Raw genomic sequence first — 19,096 nt, 5'->3', positions numbered from 1 at the left:
AGTTAAAAGGTGATCTACGCAGATTTGAATAAGAGTTACTTTGTGCGGGTAGGTCAAAATGAAAATATTTAAATCAGAAAGAGATAGATTCAGACATACTTTATTTTTTATTACTGAAAGATGTTTAATAGGCCTACGGACTTTGTCATAAATTCTAATTATTCAGACGTGTATAACGGTGAGAAAAAAGCTTCTGTGTCGACCATTATTGTGACCTTTGACATTGCGTTTTCACAAAAGAGCCACGGAGCATGGACTTCATGTATATAGGCACGATGTGTAAAAACATTCAATCTTATGGCGATTGTTTCGTCTGATTTGTGATCAACATAATAAAATAATGAATACAGTAGGCCCATCTCAAAACGGGTTTTCCCGTTATCTTCTCCCGACTCCGATGACCGATTGAGCCTAAATTTTCACAGGTTTGTTATTTATAGAAGTTGTGATACACGAAGTGTGGGCCTTGGACAATACTGTTTACTGAAAGTGTCCAATGACTTTCAGAGAGGCATATACAGAACAACTCAGCGGGTACCAATATAATTACAACAGCTTTTTCTCCTTGTGGCCTCTCTGGGATCTCTTCTCGCATCAATTGATATAATTGAAATCGGACGTGTATAGAAATCTGAATAATGACTAGATATGCGGGTAGGTTATTCTATTTGATGTGTATATTTTGTTAGAAAATATCAAAGTTTGCACAAGTCAAGGATAAAAGCCACTCTTGATATAAGGGGCTACAAAAAATAAAATATTTAAAGGCATGGTGGACACTATTGGTAATTACTCAAAATAATTATTCGCATAAAACCTTTCTTGGTGACAAGTAATTATCCTTTTGTTTGTGCCTGCCTGCCGCTGATTGGAAAACCTTTTCTCTGATTCACTTCTCTAGCTCTGAAGATAGTTATCAATCTTGGAATCTCCTTGCAGTCCGAAAATCCCGGGGGGCCCCAAAAGGTCCCTGAAACTTGAATCCTGGTACATTTCTCGACTTTGTCGGTGATGACTCTAGCGCCACGCCGGGTGCCCTCATTTCTTCAGACCCGAGCTAGCTAGTAGGGCGCCCTCTTTGTACTCGGTGTAGTTGGCCACACCCGAAGTCATATTCCAGCATTGTATGCACCTAGAAAATAAAATAATTTGAGATAATGGTGAAGTTCATTATAATATCTGTTTGTTTGGGACCCTTCACCTTTGGTTTCTCTGGCGTACATGTAGACTCCTTGCACACTACGTGTGTCATCTTGAGAGTTGAAATGTTTATACAGAACTGACTCCCAAAGTGATGGAAAAGAGGTGCTTTCTCACGCCAGGGGATTTATATGACGATGTTTAAAAGATGAATTGCGCATGACGTCATTGACCACCATCTTAAATGTAGAACAGCATACAAATTTTATCCAAGATGGTTGCCAATGCAAGGGTTCCATTCTACTTACATGATGAGAGTGGATGGTATCACCGCGAGGCCAGCCATTAGTTTAAAAACAAACTGCGGATCATCAGCAACAGTCAGTGTGTAGATAGAGCCGAATATAATGGGAGCTAATGAACTTGCCAGACTTTCTATGGCCATAGTCACGCCAAACAAGCTCCCTAAAAAATAGAATAATTTCCACACAGATATGGTTTACCAAAGTTGCTTTGAAGGTGGAGAAGTTAATTATATTCGAATGTCTGTCAAAATTAAGTAGCATACATTGTGCATATAGTTCAACCCTAACCCTCCTATTAGGTGATGGCGGGCTACCCTGCAATGGGCGACTGCCTCTTTTCTTGTATACACGATATGTTCACAGGATTCGGGGAAAGTACTGAGTGTACAGTGCTAACACACATCGGTGTATGGGTAAAAACCAAAATTAATGTTCTTTACCCCTTAACATTTCTTATAATTGTTGTGGTACCCGCTGCCAAAACATAGGATTCAAAACTCGGTAGTCTAGTTGGTAAGACACTGCTCTAGAATTGCAAGGGTCATGGGTTCGATTCCTACCCGAGTAACATGCCTGTGATATTTGTTTCACAGTACATGTACATTGTATACAGTGCTTTATACACACATCGGTGTATGGGTATAAAAACAAAATTAATATCGTTAGTCCAAAACTACCAGCTATAGTGGGGCGCCCTCCAAAGTCTACCATAAAGTCTCCCTGACCACCCCCCCCCTCCCTCTTTCACACACTATCACGTTAATATTCTTGAACCAATAATATTTGTAACGTAAGAAAGGGAGTCGGTAGCAACAATCTGGATGCAATTAAAACTCTGATTTTTGTACCTTGTTTTTTTCCAATTGTTTGTGATAATTAGCCGAATATGCATGTGTAAAATTGTGAATTTTGCTATTCTGAAACGGTATTATAAAACTTGAACACTTACCGAAATGTTGTTTCTTTGCATGTTTGGACACACTGGCTGTAATGACTGCACCCGGTAAAATACGAAAACAGCCAAAAAGAACAACTGGAGGGAAACAATGATTATTAAGATTATTAAACCTCATTCGAATGTTTAATCTACTTTAATGTCTGGTCTACATTTCACAATGTTTTTCAATTCTTTTAATACTGAAAGCAGTTTTACAAAAGTTTAATTCTGAAATTCAGTGACTCGAAATATTGTGGCTTGGTCATAATTGCTTAGAACTATTTACCCGGGAGCGGAGTAAATTGGTACTTGTGCGGGTCAAAGTAACTTTTTTGGGTGCGTTCGATTAGCTTCCCCGGGTCTACCCCCAGACTACCCCGGTACGTTCGGAGCTTTGTCGTCATTCCAGGGGCTCACCCGGGTCAGCCCCAAGTGCCCTGCTTGTGGAGTGGGTCACTTGGTGGGGGCGAGCCTGAGGTGCAGACGTCACCACGAGAGGGTGAGTGATCGTTTGTTGAGCTCTTGTCAGGGGCTCACCCGACTGAGTGAGCACCGCGCGGGGTAGAAGCTTAAATCGAACGCGCACATTGAACTTACTTAGAAATAATCCGGCATCCGTTCGAGCATAGATCGGTATAACAGTGCTGAGCAGCATCGACAAGATACCGATCTGGATTATCATGTCGTCGTCAAAATATCTCTTCAGGACCTTGGCTCCAACCAACAGACCTGAAACAAAGAGCATAAAGTCAACGCAAATACAATATGTACTGTAGAGGGATTGACATGACGTCACTGACCACCATCTTTGGGTGCCCATTCGGGTGTGCCCCGACAAGAGCTAATCGAACGATCGCTCGCCCTCTCGTGGTGACGTGGATGTCATGCGCGCACCTCGAGCCAGCCCCCAAGTGACGCGTTCCACAAGCAGGGCACTTGGGGCTGACTGGGGTGAGCCCCAAGAACGACTTCAAAGCTTTTCGAACGTACCGCGGGCAGATTGGGGTCGACCCTGGAAAAGTGTACGCGCTGTGTGTATGACTCTTGGCTTATGCTAGCCTTTCGCGCCCATGCACATAAGATGACCGCCAAATGCAAGGGGTACATGGCATCGAGACCTTTCTCTTACCTCAGTTCATGCCTTATTGCTGTGAACAAGGGTTCGGAAAAAAATTCTGACGAAAAATTCACCGACCGAATTTGTTTCTAGAAGCAGTTCATGATGTAGGTGCATGACTAGACTTGTGGCAAGTCGTTCAATGTCTGTCGCGGTGAAAGTGTTCCGACTCTCCCCGCGATTCCCGCGGCGGTATTCTGCAACTGCTGTCACGACTACGGTCCCATGGGAGTAGAAGTCGGCAACCAACAGTTCGCGCGAGAGCAGTGATCTCGCCATAGCCTCGACTATCTTACCGCGTGGGACCATTAACGACTTGTCCACAAGTCTAGTGCATGACCTCTTGAAAATTCATGCATAAAACAAAAAAGAAATTTGGCGATTTTTCATGGTACCAAGTTATGTATATCATGCATAGATCATCACCATGGAACATTGACTAGTGGTTGAAAAGTGGTCGCCGCTCAAGCTTGCCCTATAGTTGCCGGCACCTTGACTGCGCACGTAGTTCCTCACACACCCACCTTTGCTTTAAAATGATTTAATCTCAATTACAACATTATCTTTCTTTTTTTTAGTATGAGTTATAGGCTAAGGTAGAAAGTCGGCTTGGACTATTACTAAGGATCGTTATTACTTGCACTACCTCAGTGAGTTCTCAACGTTTCGACTAGTCTTGATAAATAAAAAAAAAGGTTTCGAGTTTTACATTTATTTACTTACCTGTGGCACATGACACTAGTTTCGCTACACCAAAGTAACCAATTAGAGATGGTGACCAACAGAAGGGCGTTCCCAACACATAGATTTGCACCAAGATTAAGAAGTAGATGGTCAACATCATGTAAATGAGAAGGCTTACACAGTACAACGCAAGAATGGTGTTGCATTCTCCAGTATCAGGATCCCTGAACACTGCCAGAATATCCCTACACATTGTGAGCACGCCTCCTCGTTTGGGTTGATCGTCTGTGGTGGGCTTTGCCTGCGTGGATAAAGAGACCAAGGGTCGATTTCAGTAAATATCGCTAAGCAATTTTTTTTGCTAAGCATGAAATGACGGGAGTACCTGTTTATACAGCAATATGGCGTATTCTGGCTGTAACCTATATTTGCTAAGCAAAACTTTGTTTGTGCTAAGCAATTCTTTTTTTGTCTGAGTGAAAGCGCCCTCTTCTGACCCAACTTCTTTCAGCCCTTGCACCCGGCAAATCCAATGTTACAAGCACGAGCAGCAGAGGCGCAATGTTTGTGACCAACTAGACTTTAATAGCCCCCCCCCCCCCCCGTGTACCAGACACGTCACCTAAATTCATAGGGTGTGTTTTATCTGACCCGGGCCCAATTTCATGAAAGCCGTTTAGCAGAAAATATTGCCTAGAGATGTTCTTTGCTATTAAATGAGGTACCAGTCGCAACGGTGTAGTAAACTAAAATTATGAAGTGTTGGCTGGCAACTAATATTCCTGTTATTAGTTAGCATTTCGTCAGGGCGCACGCGGCACCCCCAGATGCACGACCCCAGATATCACGCGCTGGTCTTTTTTCGTGTGTGACATGTGGCCAGGGGGCCGCCGCCGCGAGCGCCTTGAATCTTCATAAATTATACTGTTTGAAAACGACTTGGGAGGCTTTTTAAAATTCAGCCTCGACTGACGACTAACTACTATGGAGATTCCGCTGTGCTTAGCAAGTTTATTTGTTAACAGGATTTGTGAAACTGGGCCCAGCTTGTCACATAAACTCAAATTACTAAATACTACCAAGTTCTTACCTCTATTATCGGTGGATAAATAGCAACAAAGACAGTAGTTCCAAGACAAATGAAAAAGAGGATGACGAAAGGAGTTATGAAGCCAGCGCCCTCTATTAAATATCCGGTGCCAAGCTGTGAAAAACCCTGCGCAGAGAAGCTCAAAATTTGCAGATAAATAATGTACACTGCTCGCTCTCTTTCCGCATTTACATAAATTAAATACTTTGTCATCATCGCAAATTGGAGATAGACCCCTCCTCCCAGCGCCATAAAAGTGGATGCTAGAAGAGTTAACCACGGCGATAGTCTTAACGCCAAAACGACAACATATACGGCCATATAAAGGGTCATTCCAATGCATGGTAAAACGGCCACAAATCGTAGCTGTCTGTAACTACGGGCGCCATCACTCCACGTCGAAAGCACAATAACAACTAACAGCGCTGGTAGGCCACCTAGCATGGCCCCAACGAAGGCAACAGAAGATGTCTGTTCTTGAATTAACGCGTTGGCCTCGTCACTCCCGGTGGTGTTGGCTTGCTCGCCGGAGCATGGCCCACCCGATGTTTTATTCTTGCCTTCATACCCCAGCTCAAATGAGACCAAAAACTCAATTGCTTGAAGTGATGCTGAACCCAACGCTCCTTGCTGAGCTCCCACGATAAACGCGTAGATATAAACGGCTAGTGATGGTGTGGCGAACCGTCTTGAAGGATTTGATGCCTGGTCCATGTTTTAAGTCAATGAAGCACTCTACCCGTTCTAGGTGGAACAAATATCATCAAGTCTGGAAGAAAAAAAGGACAAAATCCAAAGTAGTTTTCAATAAATACACACGGCACTGGCTATAGGCTGTAGCACTGTTCACTAAAACTATACACTGACAGACCTCGCGTCAGATTGACCCATTTCTGGGTCAGGTTGAACCGAGAATGGTGTCAAAATGATCGACCCGGAAAGGGTCAATCTGACTCAGAAACCGACTTTAAATCCCCTTAGTCAACCCAATATTGTCTGAGTCATTTTGATCCGGCAACTAGTCAGGCCCCATTGGATATGGAATCCGGGTAAATTCTGACCCGTTTTTTATCAGAGGTATTATATATCAGGAAACCCCAATGTCTTTTCATAGCACTATGTGTATGATAGCTTCCCGTGGTATTTTGTGGAAAGATCCATGTTGGGCAGGAGAGTGCACTGATAGTGGCTTGTGCACTGTGAACTAGTCTCCACAATCTCATGTGGTAGTTTGTGGAAAGAGCCAGTTGGGCAGGAGAGTGCACTGACAGTGGCTTGTGTACTGTGAACTAGTCTCCACAATCTCATGTGGTATTTTGTGGAAAGAGCCAGTAATTGGGCAGGATAGTGCACTAATAGTGGCTTTGTACTGTGAACTTAGTCTCCACAGTCTACTGTGGTATTTTGTGGAAAGAGCCAGTTGGCATGAGAGTGCACTAATAGTGGCCTGTGTACTGTGCACTAGTCTCCACAATCCCATGTGGTATTTTGTGGAAAGAGCCATTAATTGGGCGGGAGAGTGCACAATAGTTGCTTGTGTGCTGTGAACTTGGTCTCCACAGTCTATTGTAATTTTTTTTTGATGAGAGCCAGTTGGGCATGATAGTGCATTGATAGTGGCTTGGTATCCACACTCGACTGTGTGCTTTCAGATGTTATATTTTACGTACTTCAGAGGGAGCCGTTTCTCTCAATGTTTTATACTATCAACTGCTCTCCATTGCTTGCAGCCAAGTAAGCTTTATGCTATTAACAATATTTTGAGTAATACCAATAGTGTCCAGTGCCTTCAAAGAGAAGGTACATGTTTGGTAATGACTCAAAACAAATATTTACTTAAAAACTGACTTGTTAACGAGCATTAGAGAGCTGTTGATAGTATAAAACATTGTGAGAAACGACTTTCTCTGAAGTAGCATGGATTTTGAGAAAGAGGTAATTTCTCACTAAAATAATACAAGACTTCTAGCCAGAAGTATTTTATTCCTATCTGAAAGCACACAAATTCGTCCAACAAGGGTGTTTTTTTCTCTCATCATTTTCTTGCAACTTCGGTGACAAATTTAGCTCAAATTTTCACAGACTTGTTATTTTATGAAATTACCAAACGTGTACCTTCCCTTTAAACATAGTAAACACAAGCAGATATAAATAAATTTATTCTCTCAAAAACTAAAACTCACCTCGACACTTCAATGCTGGTCTCTGCTCGTCTCTGCTTACAGTCACAATATATTGGTATAATTTGTTGTACCTTAAAATCTTAGTCGTATACACCGCGTATGTACCAGCAAGTTCAAAGGTGAACTACGCAGATTTGAATAATAGTTACTTTGTGCGGGTAGGTCAAAATAAAAATATTTAAATCAGAAAGAGATAGATGCAGACATACTATATTTTGTATTACTGCACAATTATGTGTTGAGAAAATGAAAGATGTTTAATAGGCCTACGGACTTGGTCATAAATTCTAATTATTCAGGCTTGTATAACGGTGAGAAAGGGGCTTCTGTGTCGACCATTATTGTGACCTTTGACATTGCGTTTTCACAAAAGAGCCACGGAGCATGGACTTCATGTATATAGGCACGATGTGTAAAAACATTCAATCTTATGGCGATTGTTTCGTCTGATTTGTGATGAATATAATAAAATAATTAATACAGTAGGCCCATCTCAAAACTTGCTGAGCTGTTATATTAATATACTCATAAATTTACATGGAAATTTTGACACAAAATAATTAATGTTACATTTTGAGCCGTGTAGGTAGTAGCCAGCCTGCCAGGAAGGCATTAAAAAATGCACTGTGCAAAAATAAAAAAAGACCCATGAAACATGATTGGACGATTTTGTATTGGTTTTGGAGTGTGTATAATTGTGCAAGGTATAATATGAAAAACAATGGCGTTTTGACCTGAAGTTTTAGGCTGTTGGTTATGTCCCTCAAACTTCTGTAAGAACTGATTGGCACAAAGTGTCCAGGAGACTTGTTAGTAGCTCAATTTTGCGGGTCTAGAAGTGGCCCGTTACGAAGATGTTTTTTCCCTTCTCGTTGTAATTGACAATATTGTAAAATAAGAGACAAAACTGTGGCCCGGCCATGCAGCGGCAGTCCGTGGCCACCACTTCCGAGAAGCAGTCAATTTGAATAGAACATCTTTCAATTCATGAAAATAATATTCGCACCATTGCACTCAAAAACATTCATTATTTGTATAAAGTAATTGCATAATCATTTTGGCACTCACTTGGTGTACGCCTCTCTTAAGCATGCGTACGTCACAATTCTAAACCTCATGTGGTGGCGGACATGCGCTTTATAGCCTCAAAGAGTAATGAAGGCATGCATGAATACTAAAGGGAAGGTACACGTTTGGTAATTACTCAAAACAAATATTAACTTTAAAAATGGCTTGGTACAAAGCATTGGAGAGCTGTTGATAGTATAAAACGTTGTTGGGAACGACTCCCATTGAGAAGAAGAGTTAATTTCTCACTAAAATATTAAAGTCTTTCATTCTTTATCTGAAAGCACACAAATTCGTCCAAACAAGGGTGTTTTTCCCCCCCATCATTTTCTCGCAACTTCGATGACCGATTGAGCCTAAACTTTCACAGGCTCGTTGTTTTATGCTAATGATGGGATACACCAAGTGAGAACACTGGTCTTTGACAATTACCAAACGTGTACACTGCCTTTAAAGCCATTTGACACTTTCGGTACAGAAAACAAATTAAAAGCTCACATATTTAGAAATAACTTACAGGGTTTTCAGAAGGTAATGGTGAAAGACGTATCTTGAAATATTAATCCAATATCAATTACGGATTTATTGTAAACCCATGTCATGACACGGCGAAACGTGCTGAAACAAGGGTGGGTTTTCCCGTTATCTTCTCCCGACTCCGATGACCGATTGAGCCTAAATTTTCACAGGTTTGTTATTTATAGAAGTTGTGATACACGAAGTGTGGGCCTTGGACATTACTGTTTACCGAAAGTGTCCAATGACTTTAAGAGAGGCATATACAGAACAACTCAGCGGGTACCAATATAATTACAACAGCTTTTCACATTGTGGCCTCTCTGGGATCTCTTCTCGCATCAATTGATATAATTGAAATCGGACGTGTATATAGAAATCTGAATAATGACTAGATATGTGGGTAGGTAATCGATTTGTTGTAATTATTTTGTTGAAAAATATCAAAGTTTGCACAAGTCAAGGATAAAAGCCACTCTTGATATAACGGGCTACAAAAATAAAATATTTAAAGGCAGTGGACACTATTGGTAATTACTCAAAATAATTATTCGCATAAAAGCTTTCTTGGTGACAAGTAATGGGGAGAGGTTGGTGGTATAAAACATTGTGAGAAACCGCTCCCTCTGAAGTGCCATAGTTTTGGAGAAAGAAGTAATTTTCCACGAATTTGATTTCGAGACCTCAAGTTTAGAACTTGAGGTCTATAAAACGCACACAACTTCTTGTGACAAGGGTGTTTTCTTCTTTCATTATTATCTCACAACTTTGATGACCGATTGAGCTCAAATTTTCACAGAATAGTTTATTTTATGCATATGTTGAGATACACCAACTGTGACGGCTAGTCTTTGACAATTACCAATAGTGTCCACTGCCTTTAAGATGAACTCCGAAGGTAGAGAAGACGAGCAGAGTACACTGTTCGAAACATCGAGACCACACCGGTTCTTTTCGGAGTCAACACTCCCTCAAAAGAGATATTTCACCATGGTTATACCCGCAAGTCTCCTTCTTATATTTATAGTTACTCTCCGAAGGTAGGAATGAATAGTTCTCGGAACGTTGTTTTTCGAGTGGGGACGAAAATGGTCTATTATAGACCCTTTCCATTATGTTAATTACTTTCACGCATGCGTACTGACCCTATTGGTTTGCAAACGACCACATTTTGACGGCGAGCGCGCACTGTACTGTATATGCTACGTGTTGTTTAATAGTAAGTTGGGAGTGATATGCTTAGGGACCTCTCACACGAGCATGGGACTTGAATCAAGTCTACTTAGAGTTACATGCACTCAGCAGACGCACAGTCGCGCCTGCGTCATGCCGCCATTAGCCTAGACTTGACTCAAGCCCCCCGTGAGAGTCCTTTTATTGTCAGTCTCGTCGCTTAACGTCAATATTAACTTTTGCGCGGCCAGTCCCCCAACCTTTCGGGTTGGCATGCACTATTATTTAGGGACCTCTCGCACGAGAACGGGACGTGAATCAAGTCTACCATATGCCGCTTACAAAAAAGCACGATGTCCCCTACTCTTGCCAACTAAAATGTTAGTGCGCACGCGCTATGTGCAATTAAACGAGATTGGAGTGGTCAGTTCTGTCTAGCCTCTTTCCCTCCACTGCAGGAGGAAAGCCTCTTCACAAATTCTCCATTTCACTCTATCATGAGCTGTCTGTTGCCAAGCATACAATGCCTCTTAAGTACTTATTTTATCTTCTGTTTTGTCACCCTCTTTTTCTTGTCCGGTTTCCGGGAGACTTTGGAACGCTAGGTGGCAGCAGACTTAACAGGTAAACTTCCATTGTTTACGTAGTTCTGAGCATGCGCACTTTACCGAGAACAATAGATTTTACCTGGTAAGTCTGCTGCCACCAAGCGTCCCAAAAGTCTCCCATTGGTTGTTTTGATGCCCACCTATTTGTCATACCTCCTTGTAGGTGACCTGCCCATCTCCACTTCTTCTACTTGGTTTTTATGGATTGTTGGATGAAAGAGGTTGGATTTTATGGTGTGAATTTCCCCCCCCCCCCCACACACACACACTTTAATGATTCCTCCGTGGTAGTCATTTTTTATTACATGGGCTGCAACATTTGTTTACTCCTATCGTTATCAGGTCTATTTAGCTCTAAAGACACACATAGTGCAGACTGTGGAACACGGATATCGAATAGTCCAAAGCCATTATTGTCTTTTGATGTAGAGTGTCTAATAGCATTGACCCACACACAGTCAATGGTTTTAATATAGACAAGTGGTCTGTGTTTGAAATGAGATTTTATTTGTCCACGATGTTATCGGCAATTCCTGGCTCAATCCTCTTTAGATAAGGAAACAAGAGAGTCGGTAGGAATCCCAGGAAAAATAATCCACCGAAGATAGCAAAAAGGACGAAGTAGCTCCCATTCACATCGTAGAGGGCGCCTGTGAAAAATGAAGGGAACAAGAACAGCGATTTATAATATGCCTTTTTCGAAACCACGGCTACGGTTTTGGGTTCGGCTTCAGGCTTAAATGCAAAGCATGCGCAATATTGTCAAAACAACCGCGGGGCCAAGCTAGCCTGAGCAGAATCTAAAGCCAAATCCAGTCGTTTCAAAAAGGGCCAGATACAATCAGTGTTTGCAGTAAGTGGTTGAAATTTCACCAGAGTGTATGCCTTTGTCTGTATTACTTACCTGCCAGTATAGGACCAAGCAAGCCAGCTACACCGCTCAATAGAGAATACATCCCAACTGCGGATCCAAAGTTATCCACTCCTACAAAGTCACGCACTACTACCAAAACAATGGTCTGATAAAACCCAAGTGCGAATCCCAAAATGGCCGCTGATAGCACAAAGTACGTGTATGTACCAAGTAGAGTTATGAGAATCGAACCTCCACAGACGAGCATAGTAAGTTGGTAGATCATTTGGGCAGATAACTTTCCGCATATAACTCCACATAGCAGACGCCCAACAATGCTGGTGATACCCGAAATACTAAACAGGAATGCTGCATCTGTGTTTAGGATACCCAATGACGTAGCAAACGAGACGAGGTAAATTGAGAAGCAGTAATACGCAGTGACGTAGGTGCAGTGTGCGAAACAAACTACGCAAAAGCGGTAACTCGAACGTAACAAATTCAGCCGAAATAACTTCACAATAGCTGTAGCAAGACAATTTTTCTTTGACTTTGGAGACTTTTCAACCGTTCTGCTGTTTAGCTTGGTCATCTCTTGTTGTTCCTGGACTTTGTGGTGAGGTTTTACGGGGCGAAAGATCGCCCCAGCTGCAATCGTATTAGCTAAAATAGCACCCATGATAATAATGGTACCTCTCCAACCGTAAGTATCCAATAGAGTTTGCACCAATGGGCCGTATACAATCATTCCTACTCCTACGCCACAGCTTCTAAACCCACAGGCAAGAGCGTAACCTTTATTAAAGTATTGAGCAAGGACGACAATAGAGGGCGTGAAGAGAATCCCAGTGCCAAGTCCTGAAAATGACAAACAGATTATTTAGACTGTAGATTTTTATTTTCTTAGTTTCGGTCTGGACTTATACTTAAGGGAAACCATTATATTAAAGTGTCTATATCTTGAGGAAGTTTTCACAGGGCGCCACCCACAGTTTGTCTTAGACAGGTTGTTTTGTACAGGGAACCCCATCGTGATTTATACAGTATTGTGAATACCCAAATTAGTTACATAAACACGTCAAAATACGAAATATTTTTATTTGTCGTAAAGAAACGCCTGGTAATTTTTTAATTGCCTGCTTTCAAAATAACCTTTATGTGGCAGACTATTGGCGGCGTTCTATATTCTGTTCTAAATTATGTCATCTTTTGAACGACAAAATGAAGCTCTGCATTGAAACATCATTATTACAGATATCAATGACCACTTTGCTTTTACTCACCTATGACAACACTTGTGACGTAAAACGAGTAAATATTGCTGGTAAGGGCGCCCCCTATCATGCCAATTAGGGTGCAGAGTCCACCAATCATTGCGGTGATACGGCAGCCCAGAGCGTTCCCCAAAGCACCACCAATGGTAGCTATGAAGAAAACAAAAACCACAAAATACTCATTCAAGTCATTCTCAAATTATTTTGATAGAAAGGTGTATGCGAAACTATTATTTGGTGTTATCCTTACATCGATGTGTGTAATCACGAGAACGTACTACAATGAGACCTCTTGCGTAGGGGTAGACTTGACTCAAGTCCCAATCCCGTGCCATCATCCCCAGGAAACTACTGGTTTGTGATGCCCAGGAAACTACTGTATTGTGATGCTCTGCGTTCCAAAACCTATTCCGCATGCACATTTTGACGGCGAGCGCGCACTGTACTGTATGCTACGGGTTGTTTCATAGTAAGCTGAGGTAATAGCTTAGGGACCTCTCACCCACACGAGAATGGGACTTGAATCAAGTCTAGCGTAGGGGCGCCTTTTAGGCCCTTTTCAAAACCACTCTAGATTCGGCTCAGGCTAGCTTTGCCCAAAGGTTGTTCGTTCTGACCAATGTGCGTGCTTTGCGTACGTGCATAGGGCTTCAGACGAATGAACGGAGCATGAAGCCGAATCCAATTCAAAGCCGAAGCCGTTGATGATTCGAAGAGGGCCCTTACCTTTTGCACTGACGTCATCTCGCCGCCATGTTAGAAAAGAAATGATGACGAAACAATGGACATGCACAGATTTGTGTTGCAACTAAACACTGACAAAACTGTACAATACAGAAAATAAAAGAAATTTTGATTTGAAAAAGTTCTCACATCCGAAGAATGACAACGACGTCATAATACTAGAGATTACCGCAGTCTCCGCTGTGGTGCTCCTAAACTCGTTCTGGAAACTCGCAAAGAGTATTCCCGTGCAGTGGTTTACTCCAACTATGAGAAGGCAGTTACTGAACGAGGCGAAGACTACGATCAGCTTCCAACTGCAACAATCGTTTTTTTGACGACATTTTGCCATGGTTCACCAGTCGCAAATCAGCCGCTATACAGTCGAAGATGAACCAGCAATACATTCATAGATCTCAACAAACATATCTGAACGGCCTTGAATGAATGACAAATTATTTAAAATGTTTCAAATGATCTATACTAACATCACCAGGTATGTGCAGAGTGCTGTTACACTCATGTACAAAATAGGACCCTTTACAAAATGTGACCCCACCCATTGTACATGAATCAATTGTATACAATATTATTATTAAACAATTTATTCTTCCACACTGGGTTCAATTTGTAGAATTGTGTTGAATTGCCGCTTGACCTTTACATTTATTTATTTTATCAGTAGACTTTGCCCTTTAAAGGCGCTGGATACTGATAATTACTTTGGTAACGAGCAATATGGAGAGCCGTTGGTAGTATAAAACATTGCAAACAAATAGTTAATGGCCTGACGTTTCGACCCTAGCAGAGTCTTTCTCCAGCCTCTTACGATTTATCAGGACGGTTCCATAAACACTTCGCAATGTCCACTCCCCTCCCCCCCCACCCCCAAAAAAGAAACAAATATTATAGACTTGGTTCAAGTCTGTGACCGTGCAGTTTATTCTACCCGACAGCAAATATAAAACATTGTGAGGAACGGCTCCCTCTGAAGTAAAGTAGTTTTTGGGAAAGAGGGAATTTCTCACTCAAACTATTAAAAGGCCTCAGGCCCGAAGCCTTTGTTATGATTGTATCTGAACGCTCACACATTTTGTGCAACGACCATGTGTGTTTGCTTTCATCAAGTTCTCTTGCAACTTCGTTGACCAATGTTGAGTCCAAAATGTTTACAGATTTGTTGTTATTATGTTGGGATACACCCATAAGGATACTGGTCTTGACAGTTTACCAAAAGGTGTCCAATGCCTTTGAGACATTGTGACCTATCTCCAGCCTCTTACGTTATTATCAGGCCTGTGTCCATAATACACTTCGCAATGCCCCCCCCCAAAAAAAAAAAATAAATAAATAAATAAAATAAAAAATAAAAATAAAATAGACTTGGTTCAAAGTCTGTGACCGTGCATTTTACTCTACCCGACAGCAGAGTGCCTAAAATAGCGCCCTCTTGTGGAATATTCTCGAACATTGACCAGAGATCGCGATTTCCCCCTGAAGAGAAATAACCATGATCTTAGACATGAAATGAGGTTTAAAAAAAAAACTGTTAGACAACAATTAGCCCTCAATACACAATCACCATCGAAACGCCCCATTAATTTTTTTTTATGTCAGGAAAAAAAAAACCAGTGTATTGTTTCCCTAATAAAATTGAAACATATATGTTTTCTGACTCAAAATCCCGGCCAGCTCGACAAGAGGTTTTAGCTTAGGGAAGTATCAGGTCCTCAGAACAGAATCAATAGTAAAATTCTCCACTGGCATTTTAACGAGTGTAAAGGTTCGTGCTCCTTTGCCAGTAAAGAATATAGTTCTTCTTGACTTTGATGTCGAAAGTATTTGTTGTAGAGAAGATTAATAGTATTACTGTCCTTAAAAGTGTCATTAGTTGTTTCAGCTCTTCAATCTTGTCCTCTGTCCTCTATAACTAAACAGTTTCTTAGTTTTATTATTAAGCACGAAACACGCACCACTGTAATCACATTAATACGTATACGGCTAGTAGTATAGGCCTATAGGAATCAACATAATTATAGCTGTAGAGCATGCAACGCAAGTCTTTTTCATTCGGCCTACTTACGCCCAACCTATACAGACGTTGAAAACAACGTAGCGCACAGGTTTCGGCATAGCAATTGGTGGACGTTGGTCATCTTAGAATTAAAAACTCGTCAGGCCTATTTGATAGGAATCAACATAATATAGTTGTAGAGCAACGCAAGTCTTTTTCATTCACCCGACTTTCGCCCAACCTATAGACGTTGACAATAACGTAGCGCACAGGTTGCGGCGTTGCAACTGGTGGACTTTGGTCATCTTAGAAGTGAAATCTCGCCAAGTTAACGTGGGGTTATACTTAAAACAACGAGAAATCAGGAGACTGTAGAGGAGGTTAAAGCTGCTGTTAATTTTGTGAGTATTCTTTATTTGAATTAAGTGTGCCAATACACACATCGAAAAGAACTAGCTCATAGTTCATGAGTTTCCTATTGATAGGGCGGTTCCATCGAAATGAAATAAATATTTTGATACGTTTCTTGATTAATCGCAATGTGAATAGATCCAGGATTTGATCGACCCTGTCAATATGCCTATACAGGATTCGAAAAGAAATAAGCAAGAGTGAGTCTCCTAGGGAAGTTTCATCGAAATAAATTAACTATTTTGATAATTTTCTTGAATAATTATAATTAAAAAAAAAAATCCGTTGCTATTTTACGGAACTTCAAGATGGTTTTACAGCTCAGCCGAAACCAAATTCTGCTCAGCTAATGCCTATCTGCCTCGATAGAACTCATGGCTAAACGAAAGTCAGACCCTTCTTTGTTCCCGCCAGTCTGTGGGGGCTAGAGCTCCGCCGAGCCCCACCAAGGTCCCACTTGGTTTGCCCTATTTACTACAACCGTCTGGTCCCCGGTGGGTCTTAATAATAAAAATAATAATAACGAAAACTTATATAGCGCCAAAGTCCGCCTAAAAGACGCTCAAGGCGCTTCACATAGATAGAACAAAGAAAAAAAGGCTAAAAAGAACAATCTAAGAATTAATCATTAACAAACCTAAGAAATTAAAAAACAGCAATACAATTATAAAAACACACTAAAAAGTCTGGAAATGAACCATCCCTAAATTCTGGACCAGCCAGAAGCAGATCTAAGCAAACAAATTACAATATTGAGTAAACTTAAACCGAACAGTAACTAAAACCTGGAAGGCAGTACAAACATTTAAAAAACAAGTGGGTCTGAGGATTTTAAGGGATTTTTTTCTTGTGTACTGTTTTGAACAGGCCCCCTTGACATGACATTGGAGAGCTTTTAGCAATGGAGTCACCTGACAATCTAGTTTACTTCATTTGTAGTTTTATTCAATTATTATTATAAAAGTATATATCTTCTTCTTTTTGTGGGTGGTGGGGGGGGGGGGGGTAGGGCAAGAGGGGCCAGTGCCTTTGGATAATAATAATAATGAAACATTCCTGTTCTACAACGCATATAAATCACAATCACAGAGAAGTCTCAAGCGGTTTTGCTTTATAGGTCATTTAACAAAATATCTATAACAGAATACTATGCAAGAATAGACTTTAACCAATCATGTTGTTGTCCTGCCATTTTATGGCATCGAACAAAATATCCGAGTTCTAAAATCTCTTTTTGCCCCAACAGTTACTCGTTCTTGATCACCAGCTGCACGTTCCGAAATATCTCGAAGTTCGTCTAGTATTTGATTGTTAAAAGCTGATAAAGAACTTGCTCTTGACATCACTACTGTTTGCATCTTCAAAAACAAAGGAAGACTCCAAACTGGATGCCGTTTTGATTGCACCATGTCTTCGTTAAACTCCGCAAATTCTTCATCCGTAAACGATGACGTCACTGTTACCATATCCGAGACAACCTACTACGTCATAGAGATCATCTTTGCTCTGTTTGCTTTATCAGGAAATTTCATCGTTATCATAACGTACTTACTGGAGCCCCGATTACGCAACACGCTCTCCAACATTTACCTGATTTCGCTCGCTGTGAGTGATTTCTGCATGGGAGCCATTGCTATTCCAATCATCCTGATCGCCCTACAAGGAATCCCTCGATCTTTCCCAGCTTGTCTCTTTCTACTTTCTATATTAGTTATGATCGATATGGCGTCGGTGTTTGCTCTTTTGGCAATGACATTGGACAGGTATTACTCCATAAGCAGGCCGTTACGTTACTGCGTGATTGTCACAAAGTCACGCGCCGTAGCGGGCGCACTCCTAGCCTGGTTTGTTGCTTTCTTGTTCATAGTTCCCATGCTGGCTGGTTGGCACAACGGACCCCCTTCCCAGCCTCAATGCTTCTTTCTAGAAGTTGTCAGCCTACAGTACATGACATTTCTCTTCTTCGCGGCCATCTTGGCGCCATTTTTCCTGATGTGTTTTGTGTACATCCAGATTTACTTCATCATACGGAAACAGGTAAGGGTTGACCAATAGGCTACTAGCGTTATAACTCTTTCAATACAATGGTGAAACATTTAAAACAAATGCCTTTCAAAAAGTGTGGATATTAATTGGCAAACTCGCACTTAAATGTTTTTTTTTGTCTACAGCTCAAACAGATGAGGGTAGTTCACGACATCGGCAATCGTCTCCGCATCCAACAGTCGTCGGCTGCCGCCAATGAGGATCAAATTCGCACGGCACAACGCATGCAACAGCCGTCGACGAATGCCGTCACGCGGGATAACCAAAGTTCGCAGGAGGACCAGCACGACAACGAGTTTCGACGCATGAAACGCGAATGGCGCACGGCTCTGTTCTTTGCTTTTCTCATGTTGTTTTTCTTTGCAAGCTGGGTGCCCATATTCTTTGCCGATACTCTGATTTATTTTCGCCTGTACAACATTCACCAAGATGTGATAAATTTCTTTGTGTTTTTGTCACATTTTAACAGTGCATTCAATCCGTTTTTGTACACGATTAAAGCTGACTTTCGGGACGCGCTAAAACGTCGGGTATGTTCGTGTTTTGCCAACCGTTAAAGGTTGACTCATAGATCGGTAAAACTCCAAAGATTTATGACCGAATGAAACTTACTTGATGAGAACCACTGCAGCCGTAAAAAGTAAACATTATGAGAAAGGGTTCCCTAAAAAAATATTATGGCTTGGATAACACTTCAAAAACATTTGAATCTGAGAAACGATTTATGCATGATCGTCTCTCAGATTTCTGAGTGTTGTTGTCCGTTTGTGAATGCTGTGGCCTAAGTTCGCTCGGTCCCAGGGGCCAGTCTATCCAGGACCGCTGGTTTGGGCTAATCGCTTGCACAGATTCTTGTTCAGGAAGTACGTCATGCGTACAGTACATAGAAATATGGTGCAGTGTGAGTGTGATGCATGATGGGACTGCGCATTATTAAACCAATGACAGTGCATG

The 19,096-nt window shown here is 41.4% G+C and overlaps 3 protein-coding genes across 4 annotated transcripts; 1 reads left to right on the top strand and 2 right to left on the bottom strand.

Moving 5' to 3' along the window:
- Positions 1-108: 108 nt before the first annotated feature.
- LOC117302762 (proton-coupled folate transporter-like) lies at positions 109-7,485 on the bottom strand. 2 transcript variants are annotated; one of them, XM_033786781.1, is made up of 7 exons: positions 7,457-7,485; positions 5,274-6,042; positions 4,223-4,484; positions 2,980-3,111; positions 2,395-2,478; positions 1,449-1,605; positions 109-1,132 (listed from the first exon to the last, which is right to left on the bottom strand). In XM_033786781.1, exons 2-7 carry the CDS (start codon positions 5,985-5,987, stop codon positions 1,039-1,041), a joined length of 1,443 nt encoding a protein of 480 aa, XP_033642672.1. In that variant the 5' UTR covers positions 5,988-6,042; positions 7,457-7,485; the 3' UTR covers positions 109-1,038. The 2 variants fall into 2 exon arrangements, with proteins under 2 accessions (XP_033642672.1, XP_033642673.1); XM_033786782.1 differs by lacking the exon at positions 2,980-3,111.
- Positions 7,486-11,325: 3,840 nt separating this feature from the next.
- On the bottom strand, positions 11,326-14,023 carry LOC117302669 (monocarboxylate transporter 12-like). The gene is made up of 4 exons (XM_033786652.1): positions 13,822-14,023; positions 12,958-13,098; positions 11,726-12,532; positions 11,326-11,471 (listed from the first exon to the last, which is right to left on the bottom strand). The coding sequence occupies exons 1-4, from the start codon at positions 14,021-14,023 to the stop codon at positions 11,326-11,328; spliced, it is 1,296 nt and encodes a 431-aa protein (XP_033642543.1).
- Positions 14,024-17,503: 3,480 nt separating this feature from the next.
- On the top strand, positions 17,504-18,893 carry LOC117302668 (adenosine receptor A2a-like). Its single transcript, XM_033786651.1, has 3 exons — positions 17,504-18,133; positions 18,268-18,409; positions 18,886-18,893. The coding sequence occupies exons 1-3, from the start codon at positions 17,504-17,506 to the stop codon at positions 18,891-18,893; spliced, it is 780 nt and encodes a 259-aa protein (XP_033642542.1).
- Positions 18,894-19,096: the final 203 nt, after the last annotated feature.

This window comes from Asterias rubens, chromosome 18 (genome assembly GCF_902459465.1).
Source record: "Asterias rubens chromosome 18, eAstRub1.3, whole genome shotgun sequence".
Taxonomy (NCBI): Eukaryota; Metazoa; Echinodermata; class Asteroidea; order Forcipulatida; family Asteriidae; genus Asterias; species Asterias rubens.
This window is presented reverse-complemented; position numbering and strand designations above follow the sequence as displayed.

What these genes read in the sequence shown, in the direction of transcription:
- LOC117302668 (XM_033786651.1), top strand. Translation starts at nt 17,504, where the DNA reads ATGTCTTCGTTAAACTCCGCAAATTCTTCATCCGTAAACGATGACGTC. An exon ending in ACTTCATCATACGGAAACAG is followed by an intron (nt 18,134 to 18,267) that starts GTAAGGGTTGAC and finishes TTTTGTCTACAG; the next exon opens with CTCAAACAGATGAGGGTAGT.
- LOC117302762 (XM_033786781.1), bottom strand. Translation starts at nt 5,987, where the DNA reads ATGGACCAGGCATCAAATCCTTCAAGACGGTTCGCCACACCATCACTA. An exon ending in ACTAGTGTCATGTGCCACAG is followed by an intron (nt 3,112 to 4,222) that starts GTAAGTAAATAA and finishes TCTTTGTTTCAG; the next exon opens with GTCTGTTGGTTGGAGCCAAG. An exon ending in ATACCATCCACTCTCATCAT is followed by an intron (nt 1,133 to 1,448) that starts GTAAGTAGAATG and finishes TTTATTTTCTAG; the next exon opens with GTGCATACAATGCTGGAATA.
- LOC117302669 (XM_033786652.1), bottom strand. Translation starts at nt 14,023, where the DNA reads ATGGCAAAATGTCGTCAAAAAAACGATTGTTGCAGTTGGAAGCTGATC. An exon ending in GTCGTTGTCATTCTTCGGAT is followed by an intron (nt 13,099 to 13,821) that starts GTGAGAACTTTT and finishes TTTTCTTCATAG; the next exon opens with CTACCATTGGTGGTGCTTTG. An exon ending in GCTTGGTCCTATACTGGCAG is followed by an intron (nt 11,472 to 11,725) that starts GTAAGTAATACA and finishes CATTTTTCACAG; the next exon opens with GCGCCCTCTACGATGTGAAT.